The sequence below is a fragment of the Astatotilapia calliptera genome, chromosome 4, assembly GCF_900246225.1.
Source record: "Astatotilapia calliptera chromosome 4, fAstCal1.2, whole genome shotgun sequence".
Lineage (NCBI taxonomy): Eukaryota > Metazoa > Chordata > Actinopteri > Cichliformes > Cichlidae > Astatotilapia > Astatotilapia calliptera.
Window position 1 is genome coordinate 12,524,992 of NC_039305.1, and position 12,909 is coordinate 12,537,900.

Here is a 12,909-nt window from a genome sequence, read left to right on the forward strand (position 1 = left end):
TTTCTCATTCTTCTGCAGTTTCAGACATTTATTTCTGGGAATTTCCCCGAGCCTTTAACAACCATCATTTAATATGGATGCCTTTCTGATCTGCTGCAGTGACAATAGTGATCACTTTACCTCAGACTTTTTGAAATAATCATCTGAAACTTTGACTGAGTTCAGAAAGACTGGCGTGTTTCCTCTGGGGGATTTTTCTCTCTTTTCTTCTATTTTGCTTGTGCTCCATGAAATCCACATCAGAGTTTGGACTGAATAACACTGAATTCCAAAAAGCAAATAGAAGCAAAGAGAAGCATCTCAGTCAAATCAGCCTTCAAAACAAGGGTCAAATTCTCAACGCATACCAAAGTTCACCATCTGACGCCTCTGTTTCTAATCTGCTTTAAGCACACAAACCAGTTATCTGTCTGGAATAATACCCAATGATGGAGAGTTGTGTAGTAAACGCATGAAAGTGTACTGGCTTTAGCTTTAATTAGGGGGTGAATTTCAGCTCAACAAAGAGGATGCTTGGGATATTACTTTATATACCCTGCAGGGCAAACTTACTCAATAGTCAATTGTTCTGTTTCTACTCACTGCTATGATTTATGTGCTAAAGTGTGTTCACAATAGATCCACAGCTCCCAGGACTTAAATTAAATGTCAATAGCAGAACAGCAAATGCTGTGTGCACTGCTTTTCTGGAAGGACTGAGGTAATGAAAGGATGGGTTATTCATATTCGTTGTTATTGTGTTACAAACTGGATAACCGGTGCACAGACGTATTTTGGTAATTTTTCTTTTGTGAAAACATATTAAACAGAGGGACTTCTTATGTTAAACTATTTAGTAGTGGCCAAAAAAATCCCAGCCATTTTTTTTTAAGTGTGGTGTTGGGGAGGTCTGTGCTGTTTACAGGATTTCAGTCAAGCTCAATCCTATAGAAGTAAGCCACCCTTTTCTCAGCTATGAAATTGAAAAACCGCATGTGTCATACTGCTAGATTCCTGGTGACAACAGCGGCTTCTTTTCTGTGCCTTTTCAGAATACCTAGAATATGCTACCTGCATCTTCAGTGACTTACAGTATGCAAATGTGGGTGTTGAACCCTCATGCATGAGCTCTCCAATTTTGCCGTGTACTGAAACCACATGAGCTTTGTCACACTAGGCACTGTTTCTATAGCAACAGAGCTGGTAAAGCCTGGAAACAAAGTTGTTTTGCTTATAAATGAATAAATAAGCAAATTATATTAATCAAAGTACATTTCTGGTTTAAAAAACAACACTAATGAATAGCTTTTATCATTTTTACAAGCAATCATGCATTGGTTTTGTTTTGGTTTTTTTTTTTTTTTTTTTTTTTTTTTAAACATTGTTGGATCTCACTGATTGTTGCCCATTTTACATCATGAAAATCAATTTTAACCAGGTTGAGAAAGTACTTAGTGACAGCAAATGCTTTAGGAGACACAATCGCAAGCAGTGCAGATGTTAAATCAGTCAAAAAGAAGCAGTCCCAGAGCTTATAAAAGATTATGTAAATTGCATTAATTAAAAAAGACTGCTTTGGGACATTTTTAAATTATCCTATCTTGCAGCATCAGTGCCATACAAAAAATAATTTTCTGGTGTATCATAAAACTGTAGCATGTTTCAGAACTCTAGCAAATTATTTCTGTGCTTTTGTGCTATGGGTGGAATCCAGACTTTTGTTTTTTAGTTTTCTTCTGAGCTTCAAACTTGCCTGAAAACCTTTGGGAAATGGTTTTCATTCCTGTTACTTGCCTCATTTATTTCTCTGCCTTTTTGTTTTTTTCTCACTCAGACTATTTAATTTGCGGCCCTGTTTTAGGAAGTCTAATTTTGTGTTGTGCACCACTTGCTGCCCCACGTAGGCTGCCCTGAAGAAATACCAGATGGAACACAAGAGCAAAGGGGAGAGTCTGGAGAAGTGCCAAGCTGAACTAAAGAAGCTGCGCAGAAAGAGCCAGGGCAGCAAGAACCCCTCCAAGTATGGAGAAAAAGAGATACAGGTGAGCCTGTTTTGAGAGTTTTTGCATGTCTTCAAACATTTGCAATTATTACAATGAAAGGGCAACATTTAAGCATGCAAAGCACCCAAGAACAGAAATGACAAGAACAAAATTCAGAAATAACAAACCAAATCTTGAGTTTCTCAAGTCAGATGGACTGCTGTGCTTAGTTTCAGCAGGATTTCCATGAATTTGGGTGACTTATAAGACTCAAAACAGCTAGGATGTGGTGGTGATGAGGAGTTGTCCTGAGTGGGAAGGCAAATAGTGGAGGTTTGATTATGAACTGTGCACCCTTAACAATCTTTATTACATTGAGACATGTATGACAAGCACTTTGACAAGAACATGCGTGAGGAAATAACTACACTAATTCATGTACCGAGGTGTGTGCACTTTACTCAGCCAGTATGTTACAGCGCAAAGCTTTGATCAACGTTTTAATGGGGTGAGTAAAAGCACAGCCTGCAAATGTGACACAAAATAGATGACTCAATTATCAAAAATGGGCTAGATACGATGACAGAAATCTGAGGATGTTATACATCAAATGTTGATGGTTTAAAAAAAAAAAAAAAGTCATAGCCGGATGTTATCTAAGTATACTATTTATCCAATTTTTTCTGTGTTCTAGTTGCTTAATAAAATGATTATCCTAATAATACTACAGCGTATCACAGCCTGAACTGTCTTAGCCAAGCTTTCTTGTAGTTTAAGTAATCTTCAGGAAGAGTTCACCAGGCTTCTCAAAGCTCTGCTTTGGATGTTAGCTACCTTTAGTTCCCACACTGCTTCGATAATGGTGAGGTCCAGGCTCCTGGGAGGCCAGTACATGTGTTCTGATAGTGTTAGTACTGATAGTCCTATCTAGTACTGATAATTAGTTACTGATAGTGGTCCATTGTTTGGCTTTCTATTCAGGTATGCTTTTAAATCATTGGCAGTGTGTGTGGTAATGCTGAAAAATGACGTTGCTGGCAAAGAGATGCTTTTTAGTTGGGATTGCATGTTGGATCAAAATCTAAAATCTGGGTAGAAACTCACTGTTGTATCTCTCTCCTGACGTCCTGTGCATATGTTTAAATCAACAACTTCAGCTTTAGATTTATCACTCCATAACACTCATTTCTCATCTCTTTTATCTTGTATCAAATCGTGATTTATTTATTTTTTCCAAATTTCTTAAAGACATTACTTTCAGACACAGTTCATCTGCTATTAATATTTTTATTAACTCTGCCACTACTTTTGCACTCCACTTCTACGGTTTCCTCAATTTTCTTAAGGTAACACTGTGCACCATGCTGGTATATGCCAATCTTTAAGCTAATAGCTCTCTAGGAATCACCTTGATGCAAAAAGATTATTTTTTTTATGCCTGTCAAAATGTGTTATCTTTGGCATCTTTTTGCAGATTCATCTCAAGAAATCAGAACAGATTACATGTTCTGTGACAGGCTGCCAGTTACAAAACGCCTAAAGATACAACCTAAAATTGGCTCTTTTCCAAGATGTGTTTTACGTGTGGACAAAAAAGTGGTTCATCCCTTGATTTAGGTGCCTGTTTATGTTTCAAACATTCATAGGTCAAAAAAAAAAAGAGTGCTAAAGCAGGAAATATCCAAAGAGAAATGTTTGAAATACTGACAGCCTGGAGAAATGCTGCTCAAGACCACTTTAAAAAAACAGCAGAATATCTAGCTCCTTTAGAAATAAAATATAAAGGAATGATCAATGGCTCAACGCTTTTGCACAGTACTGTGTGTCTTTTGCACAGTTATTAGAAATTCGACATTTACTTTATAACCTGCTGTGAAGTATAGAACAAATGTTTAATCATCACTTAAAAGAAAATGATTTTTAAAAAAACAAAGCAATCAAATTGTAAACAATGCTGACTCAGTGTTTACATGCATTATGGAAACTGGATCCACGAAGAGATCAAAGCACCGCTTGCACTCATTTCGTGATTGTTTCCATAGGAAAGCAGCATCTGTGGGAGTCCTTCAAGTGAAACGAATGTTGACGAGTTGAAAAGACTCTTTGCTGTTAGACATAACTTAATTAGTTATCTTTCATAGTTCATTATCTAGCATTTGACCACCTGCTTGACAGCAGAAAACACGTTCCTGCAAAGGCACTCCTTTTCTCATTGTCAGGCTTTATTCAAATGCTGTTTATTTGTTTAGTCCTGTAGCCAGTGTCAATATCAAACTGAGAAAAATGACACAGCAGAGAATGTCAACAGTGTGATTGCTGTTCCTTCACAAGGCTGGAAACTTGAGTCTGATGGAGGGAAAAATGTCAAACTAACAGGTCAAGACTTGTAGGGTAATTACTGCGGGGTTGGTCTTTGCCGTGAAGTGTGGCCGTCCATGACAGAATCCGATTGATGATTCTAGCCTCACTTAAGCATAGCGCTGTCTTCCAGAGTTCTCTGGGTTTAAAAACATTCCTTTGCTTTTCAGGTTCTTGAAGAATAGGCTCCTCCTCTGTCTGATCAGTTTACATGCTATGACACGCACTTAGTCACACATCTGCCCTATCCTGTCTGGAGCAGTATGGCAGTGCTGGATTGATCTGACTGCTGTGTCACATTGAGTTTGTTCCACGGTGTCAGGCATGTCATGAAGAGACGCCGTCTGAAGTGTCATCATAAAGCATCAAAGCTCGCAGTGTGTAGCCGTCCGGTTTTGTTCAGACCACTGCTTGAATTGAGACGGATGTTTGAGGGCACTACAGCAATAAAGCTCAGCTAAGAATGGCAAGTTGCTACATGTATCTGGCTACCTGAAGCGTGTGCTACATAATTAGACCTGTGGTAAGGTTCCCATGGCATAATTTTATAACAGCAACTGCAACTTTCAGAAATAAAGAAGTGCAAATAGTAGTTTAATGATGTAAAATTTCAAAATATTGGTCTAAATTCCCGATGACAGGCCAACTTAGATTAATGCTTTCTGTCTTTACATTCTACTGACAGTTTAGCTTTATTATAGACTTCAGAGTTGTAATAGGATTGCAAAAGACCCCTGGGGGCATCAATCCATCTTTTTTTTTCTTAATGGCTGTGCAAGAGGAAAGTAGTTGCCACAGTAGTTGGGCAAATAAACTGACTAATATCACAGAGCTACTACCCAATAATCAAAAAATACACCTTTTGCTTATTGGGCATAGAGAACTGAAGCTCTTCTTCTGAGTTTGTATGACCAGAAAAGCTCTGGACCTACAATGTTCAGTCAGTTAGCAGAAAAAAGCAAAAATCAATCTCCCTTTCTCATTTTCAGCCCGCTCACTCTCCCTGATCATATCATGTCTGTGGGCGTGTGAGAGAAAAGTCAACTCGTTTGTGCCTGAGCCCCGCAGGGAAGACGACACACAGAGAGGGAAAGAGCCCTGCACTCCCACAAGACCTGCGCTGCACAATGACAACCATCCACCTAGAAAGAGATAGAAAGTGACCGGCTGCAGATATAAAGTCCGCAGCTTACTTTGTGCAGATAGAAAATGGTTCTTTCTCCAGCAACTGAGAAAGCACAACTAAAAGTTGCTAAGATGCACTCACCATTTCCTTCTCCTAGGCCAAATTTCTGTTATTTTAGCAGATGAGAGGCAAAAAGATTTCCTTTTTTTCGTGGCCTCTCTTTTCATTAAAAAGTAAAGTATGTCTGAACAGTCTGGCAAACTTATTGATCGCCTTCCTCTCCTCTCACTCCACTGTCTCTCCCGCTTCGGTATATGTGCCTTTGTATTTCCTCCCTTCCTCATTCTCTCTTGCCTTCAGTGGTCAAAGCCTGCTAGAATACTAATCAGTTCATTATGTAGTTCATTGGAGAGGACAAAGGTACTATAGAAAGGTGTTTCATCTAGATAAACTCCTTTGCTCTGTAGAGGCTGTTAATAAGAGCCCAGACAGTCACAGACAGAAGAGTTCATGATTAAGAATTAATGTCATTAGATGTTTGATAAGCTCTGGGCTTCTTCAGCTCTGTGTCATTAAAAAAAATGAAAAGTGATCCCAACCTGGAATTGTGGGTACATTCATTCACATTCATGCACAGCTCGAAAAAGGCACAAGATATGAGCTTTGACAAAGACACTGTAATGTGTAGTTTCCTTCTGTCGTGCCCTGAAGCATTACAATACAGTTCTTGAATCCGAAGAGTACTGATGAGGAAGGAACAGAAGAGCAGACCTAAGCAGCTCTGAGCTGTGCAATGAGATGCTCTCGAATCCCCACAGGAATAAACGGAGTATAAACAGTTTTGATGTTTTGAATCTTATAGTTTTCTTCACTTTTTGAAGGATGTGAACGCTCCTCCCTCCACGTTGCGTGCAATTATGGAAAGCCCTGTTGGTACACAGTGCAACAGAGTGCATAATGCCACATGCAGTTTTTGCTGTCTTATTAGGATTTCGTCCTGAATATGTCAGTGTAAAGAGGCATAAAAAGAGAGAGGCAGATATGCTAATCCAGTGAACTCTGAATGTAAGAACTGCACTAACTTGTAGCAGGTTCCATTCATGTTCATAACCTTTGCAAAACAAGTCATTCGATCTATGATGTAGCCTGAGGTCCCTAAGCTATAATAGTGGCTGGTGTTTGCTTAGGCTTTTTCTTACTGCATCATTGTCTTGGGTTACTTTGGTGACCTTTTGAATGACTGAGAATTTGGGGCTTGTGAATTTGACAAGTGGAGAGGGCACACTGGTTGAGCTGCTCCTATTAGCTCTGCTTAGAAGTGCTAGAAAGGCTAGCAGACTGTGAGTCACAGGCTGCAGAAACAAAAAAGGGTCACTCCAACAGAGAAATGAGAAGAAGAAGAGGAGCAGATCTTTAAATGGTCATTTTGTGGCTTCCCTGATATAACTGAAGACCCATTTATACATTTTAGCAAGCTGAATTGTCTACCTTTGGGGCGGATGTATGACATATTTCTCTCTTGCTTTCTGCCCCCTCTCTTTATTCTCTCTGCAATGTAGACTATGACTCATACCAAAACAAAATTGCAGTCTTTAATAAGAAAGCAACAGGTGGGAGCAGGAATGCCCCAAATTAAAATGTAGTAAAAAAAAAGAAAAAGAAATAAAGAGCTCTCAGTAGACTAAAATATGTGCATCATTCTTCCATCCTTCTCTTTCCTGATTTGCAACTTGGCTCCATTGAATTGTGTAATGGTGCAGGTGAATTTCTTCCTGTGACAAAAGGCTGGAATTCAAAATGTGGTGAGCACTGTTTGCTCACAGGAAGACGGTCCCGGGTTCAAATCCACCGGCCGTCTGGGACCTTTTTCTGTCGAATTTGCATGTTCTTCCTGTGCCTGTGTGGGTTCTCTCCAGGTACGGCGGCTTCCTCCCACAATCGACAGCCATGCATGTTAGATTAATTATAAATTGGCAGTAGGTGTGAACCTGAGTGTGAATGGTTGTTTGTCTTCCTGTGTTAACCCTGAGACAGACTGGCAACCTGTCCAGCGGTTCCCCGCTTCTAAGTGGGGTACTGGCTACAGTCCCACACCTCTCCCCTTGTGACCCTGAATTAGATAAGCAAACGAATGGCTGGACGCATCTTTTTCAAAATGTTTGTGTTCACTATCATTTAGCCACTTTAAATATTCCTACACGCATGGAATCAGTGTTGTGTTGACTGCTGGCAGTGGGGAAGTAGTGTGCTCTGGTGGTTACTCAATGAAATGCAGTACATCGGCGCTGCGTGGTCTCACCGTGGGATCTTAGATTTGCCTACGGGGAGGAATTTGATCAACTTCATCAGTCTTAATGGGCCACAATGTGGAACCCTCGAACTTCTATTTTAATTAAGAACACTGAACTTAGGACCTATTAATCACACTGAGATCCAACAGCAGCATAAGTTATGAACTATTTTTCTCTTTTCAGCCAGTAAGATTCAAATACCCAGGAATCATGTTTGATGCAGACTTGTGGCTTTACTATGCAGTGGTTTACACCTTCACCGAACAAGAGAAGATCCAAGTTCGGTCCTGAAAGATGACAGGTTGCACCAGAAGGTCATTCGAAGCAGACCTAAAGTAACCTCTGCGGTGACCCCGTATGTTAAGGAAGCAGCCGAATTTAGCTAATATTAGATTCAGACTAATCCAAACTTTACTTTTTAAGAATATTTATCATAAACCTGGCGGGACTACAGATTAAAATTTGCATGTATGGCTAAATTTCTTAAATTCCTATGATGGATTTAAGTGCTCATGTAAATAATGTGCATTGTCGATATCTTATTCTTGCAACAGTGTATTTATGTTTAACATAGATGACCTGAATGAAGTATATTTACAGAGCATTCAACCAAAAGAAACCCCAGTTTTCACTCTAGTTAAAAATCAATGCAAGTAAATATAACACACTCTTCTAGGTCAGTATTTATTAGCAGATGGTACAGTATTAAAGCCATGAAAGTTGACTCATTTGACCTACTTTTAGAATAGTCTGCAAAACTCTTAGCTATTTGAATGCAAACTCAATGCAATGTAAACGCACTTTGGAAGAACGTGGTCACAAAAACACCTAAATGCCATTTCATCTTGTTAAAAAAAAGACTCCCTATAGCTTCTCGCCACTTACTGACCCTTCGATGCGTGTGCATGTCTGTGTGCCGTCCCCGCTGACATTTCCCATTTTACAGAATTCATGTTTAGACAAACTTAAAGTTTGGGATCTCTCCCTCCTGCTGTTTTAACATTACTCACTCTTGTACAGACATTAACACACCTGTTATTTGTTATTGTCCAATATGTAAAATGGATTAGTGGGTCTTTGTGAGCAGTTCCTCCTCCACACTGCGGGATCTTCAGTCATAATTGCTGTGCCTCGATAGCACTCGGCAGGGAAAATCTTGCCAGAGAAAGTTACTGAGTAAGGCTCTCTCCTTGCACAACTATTACTGCCAAGGTGCACTTAACCCCTAATTGCTCCAGTGGAGCTGTGAAGTGATTGACAGTATAAGATTGTGCAGCACTGAGCAGCTCCTTGGTGTGAATGTGTGTAATTGCATGAATGTGAAGTAGGGTGTTATTTTGAAAAAAAAAAAGTACTTAGGTGTTAGCCAGCTGCAAGGACCCCTTTCTAGACAGATCTTCCGTCCACTGGCCTTACTTATTAAATGTGAAATCTGTCTTTTTACTTTTTTTTTTCTTTAATTACAATACCTATGAAGCATCTGTAGTTCACAGTGTACCAATAACCAGAACTTCTTTCCTGGCTGTCTCAGCAGTAGAATTTGTAGCAGCAATAGTGAAAGGTCTTCTTCTTTATTTTATTTTATTTTATTTTATTTTTTTTGCATAAACATCTTTGGGAATCTTTCTATAAATCTGCAGATGTAATCATGATGTCCTGCTCAGTAATTGTCCTGTCCATTGTGTTTTCTCCTTCAGTATGTGGAGACAATCAGCAGCAAGCAGACTGAGTTGGACACCTTCATTGCTGATGGATACAAGACGGCCTTGTCTGAGGAGCGCCGCAGGTACTGCTTCCTAGTCGACCGTCAGTGTGCTGTGGCTAAGAACAGCAGCGCCTACCATGGCAAGGTAAGATCACTAAATTATCATACCGTTCTGGGTGGAGACTACGGTCTCTTTCCAGATACTGACTTTCTTCCACAGTCATACTTTAATTGGTAATTCTAAATTGGTCGTTGATATGAATGCAAGCCTGAATTGATGTTTGTCTGTCTGCAAACGTCTGTCTACCTTTCTACTTATGACAGCTCCCACTGGTGACCCCAAATAGGATAAATGGTTAAGACAATATTTTATACCTGTATGGTTAGTATTTCCTGTAATAATTTGTTCAGTTATCAAGCGTTTGTAGGCAAGGCTCAGCTCCATGTGGAGCCTAGCCTGTTTTCAGCAGTTGTATTAATTTAGATAATTTGAAACATGTTGTCTGTATTATCTGGTCAAAAAGGGACGTGTGCAGAGCTTTTAAAGTCAGTCTAAACAGCTACTCCCCATCTGTTATCTCAGAGTCATTTTAAGTTTATGAACCACTGTTGTATATATAATTCAGTTGCATTTGTTTTGACCGCTCAAAGGGGCCGCTTTGGTTTTAAAAAATTGATTATCATCGTAGACGGTGCCAAGCTGACAGGTATATTTGAAGCTGTAATCCATCAGTGCACCTGCATGCATCTGGTTGCCTTTTTCTATGTGGAGAACGGCTTCGCTTTTTCAGTTTATTAAAGGCTAATAGGAAAAGACTTTAAAAAGCCAAACCTTGAGTAAGATGGATTGAAATAAATTGCACACAGCCTTTTGCCTGTATTGTTTACAACAGCAGTCACTAGAGAATGTTTAACTGCTTGTTATTTTTCACATTGGTGCTGACATTTGAAGCAAAGAACCTTTGAATCCAAGCAAATATCCCCTCATAGCATACAATCAAAGGTAGTGGAGAGTTGTTATAGAAGGATTTAGTCAATTTATATATTTATGGTGTGTGTGTGTGTGTGTGTGTGTCGGTGTGTGTTTCTGTGAGCTTGTGTGAACTGCAAACACAAGCCTATCCATTTTTCAAGGATATCAAATTCATGTGTAATGGAGTAAATCTGTCTCCAGGGAATACTGGTGGGTGTAAACCGTCAGCCTGAAGATGTGGCTGGAGGTGTGTGCGTGCGTGCGTGCGTGCACGTGCCAGCTATCCTCCTGCTGCTTTTTTTCCCCATCATGGAGTCTAGTCATTAATCAGGATGGGGGTGTGCGTGGGAAGAATTCACCTTCAGCAACCTGAAGAACCCTCTCCCAGAGGGTTTCTAGTGTGTGTTTGCCTGTGTGTAACACAAAGAAAAAAAAGAGATGATGTGAGCTGCAGATTGGTCAATACACAGTGACAAAATACAGTTTGCGCATACATGTGTGTGTGTAGGTACCATACAGACATACAAACGTGATCTTGGTTTAACTGCACAGTATTTTGGTAGTTTTAAAAAAGAACAGCCGTGTCCACGGGCTGTGAGATGTTGCAGTGGGCAGCTTGGTTGTATGTTAGCCTGCCTCACCCACGCAGCACATTATCAAAGCTGCACTGAGGGCAGTGGTCAAGGATGCTCTGCAAGGAAATATCTTTGAGGACTTGACTTGTTTTTTTTGTTTTGTTTTGTGTTTTTTTTTTTTTTTTTTTTTTTTTTAAGGGGGGGGGTCTGCTTAGCTGAGTGCTTTTTCTCTGGTGACACTGCAGCCACAACAGTATCTCTGCTTTTAACATAAATGTGTTTTTTCTGGTTTCCCCAAATCACTTCCTTTTTCCTATCAGGGTAAAGACCTTCTGACCCAGAAGATCCCAGTGTGGCAACAGGCCTGCTCAGATCCAAACAAGCTGCCGGAGAGGGCCATGCTCCTGGCCCAGCAGATGGGCTCTGCTGCCCTTGGGGGTGCAAGTCCTCTGCATACCTCCAAATCCAATCTGGTCATTTCAGACCCCATTCCTGGGGCACAGCCACTTCCTGTGCCCCCAGAGTTGGCTGTCTTTATGAGTAGTGGCCTTGGACACCCAGCGGTAAGTTTAGAAAATATTTATTTATGTTAATAAGTGAGTTGCTGTTTATTATGTTAGTTAATAGCATTGATTTTCTGCTTGGAAACCTATGAGTCCTTGCATTCCTGTAAAGGCTTTGGCATGCACACCCACACCAGCATTGTTCAGACAAAGAATATTCCAGTGACAAAGGCCTAGAAGAGCACACGGACCAACCCAAAATTTTTATCTGGTTTCCAGTCTCCCCAGAACCCCTACAACCCACAGGACTCAAAGGGACTTCTGCCCCAGTGCTTGATCCCACAGTGCACTTCCGCAGATAGTGATCCTTATATTACTTTTGTAATTTAATTCTCAAATATGATGTCAAAGATTTAAGATTCCTGGCATTTTACATATACTTTAGGCTTATTTTTATAGAGAAAATGAAATTATTTAACTGGAGTTTCTTCACTCCATTTCCTCAAGGCCACCACTGAGTAAGAGCTAGCACTGCTCTCCTTATGTCGGCTCATGTGCTTTTGGCCCTCCATAAGGAAGCAAATCAAACAAACATTTCTCTTTAAAGATGGCACTCAAGTTAATGAGCTGTTAAGCCTTCATTTCATGCAGTGCAGCAACAAAGTAAACTTAGATGAACTTACTAGACTTAATCAGTCACTTTGAAATGTATTTTGTAGGTCTACAGCTCCAGTGCTATTCTGTATATACCAAACTTCATCTTAATCCAAAAAATTAGGATGAACTGCCGCTACAGCATTCCACACTGTAAGCCTTTTTTTATTGTTCTTAGTGAATCTATGCTTGTTTATTTCAGAGACTGATGGGTCCCGATGGCATGTCCATGGTCAATGGGACAACAGGAGTCCAAGGAGAGGAATACTGGGCAGAAGAAGCAGCAATGTCTATTTCCCAAGTTAGGCCTTCATCCCCTTCAACCCAGGCACAGGTACAGTCCCAGGTCCAGCCCCAGAGACAGGTCAGCGACGTCTACTCCAATACCCTACCTGTCCGCAGGCCTGCCCCCGCCAAGAATAAAAACCCAGTGGGTAAGATGTTATCCAAATACTACAAAACTGTCGAAAGAGGAAAATGGGCAGAATGTTTGAACCTCTTCCTTCATTGAGGAGCATAAAACTTATCATTGCAAATATTTTTCCAATAACGGTGAAACATTACGTTCCAACCTGAATATGGAGTTAAAAAAGAAAAGGTGAAGTTTGCTTTAAAATGTTGATAATATGATCATATGCAAGATTTCAGTTAAGTACAGAATTGTATAACAAAAGCTGCTAATGTTGTTATGTCTGACTGTTGACTGATTCTTCCATGAGTTTGTTCAGCTCAAGTCATTCCAGTAGTCTATGAACAGTTCCTG

The 12,909-nt window shown here is 40.1% G+C and overlaps 1 protein-coding gene across 4 annotated transcripts in view; it reads left to right on the forward strand.

The window, feature by feature from the left end:
* LOC113020650 (brain-specific angiogenesis inhibitor 1-associated protein 2-like) overlaps positions 1-12,909 on the forward strand; it is a 51,122-nt gene that overhangs the window by 32,101 nt on the left and 6,112 nt on the right. For all 4 annotated transcript variants that reach the window (XM_026164804.1, XM_026164806.1, XM_026164803.1 and 1 more), the window contains exons 6-9: positions 1,884-2,021; positions 9,434-9,586; positions 11,310-11,552; positions 12,349-12,580. In XM_026164804.1, coding sequence (XP_026020589.1) covers positions 1,884-2,021; positions 9,434-9,586; positions 11,310-11,552; positions 12,349-12,580 — 766 coding nt within the window. The remainder of the gene's footprint in view (positions 1-1,883; positions 2,022-9,433; positions 9,587-11,309; positions 11,553-12,348; positions 12,581-12,909) is intronic.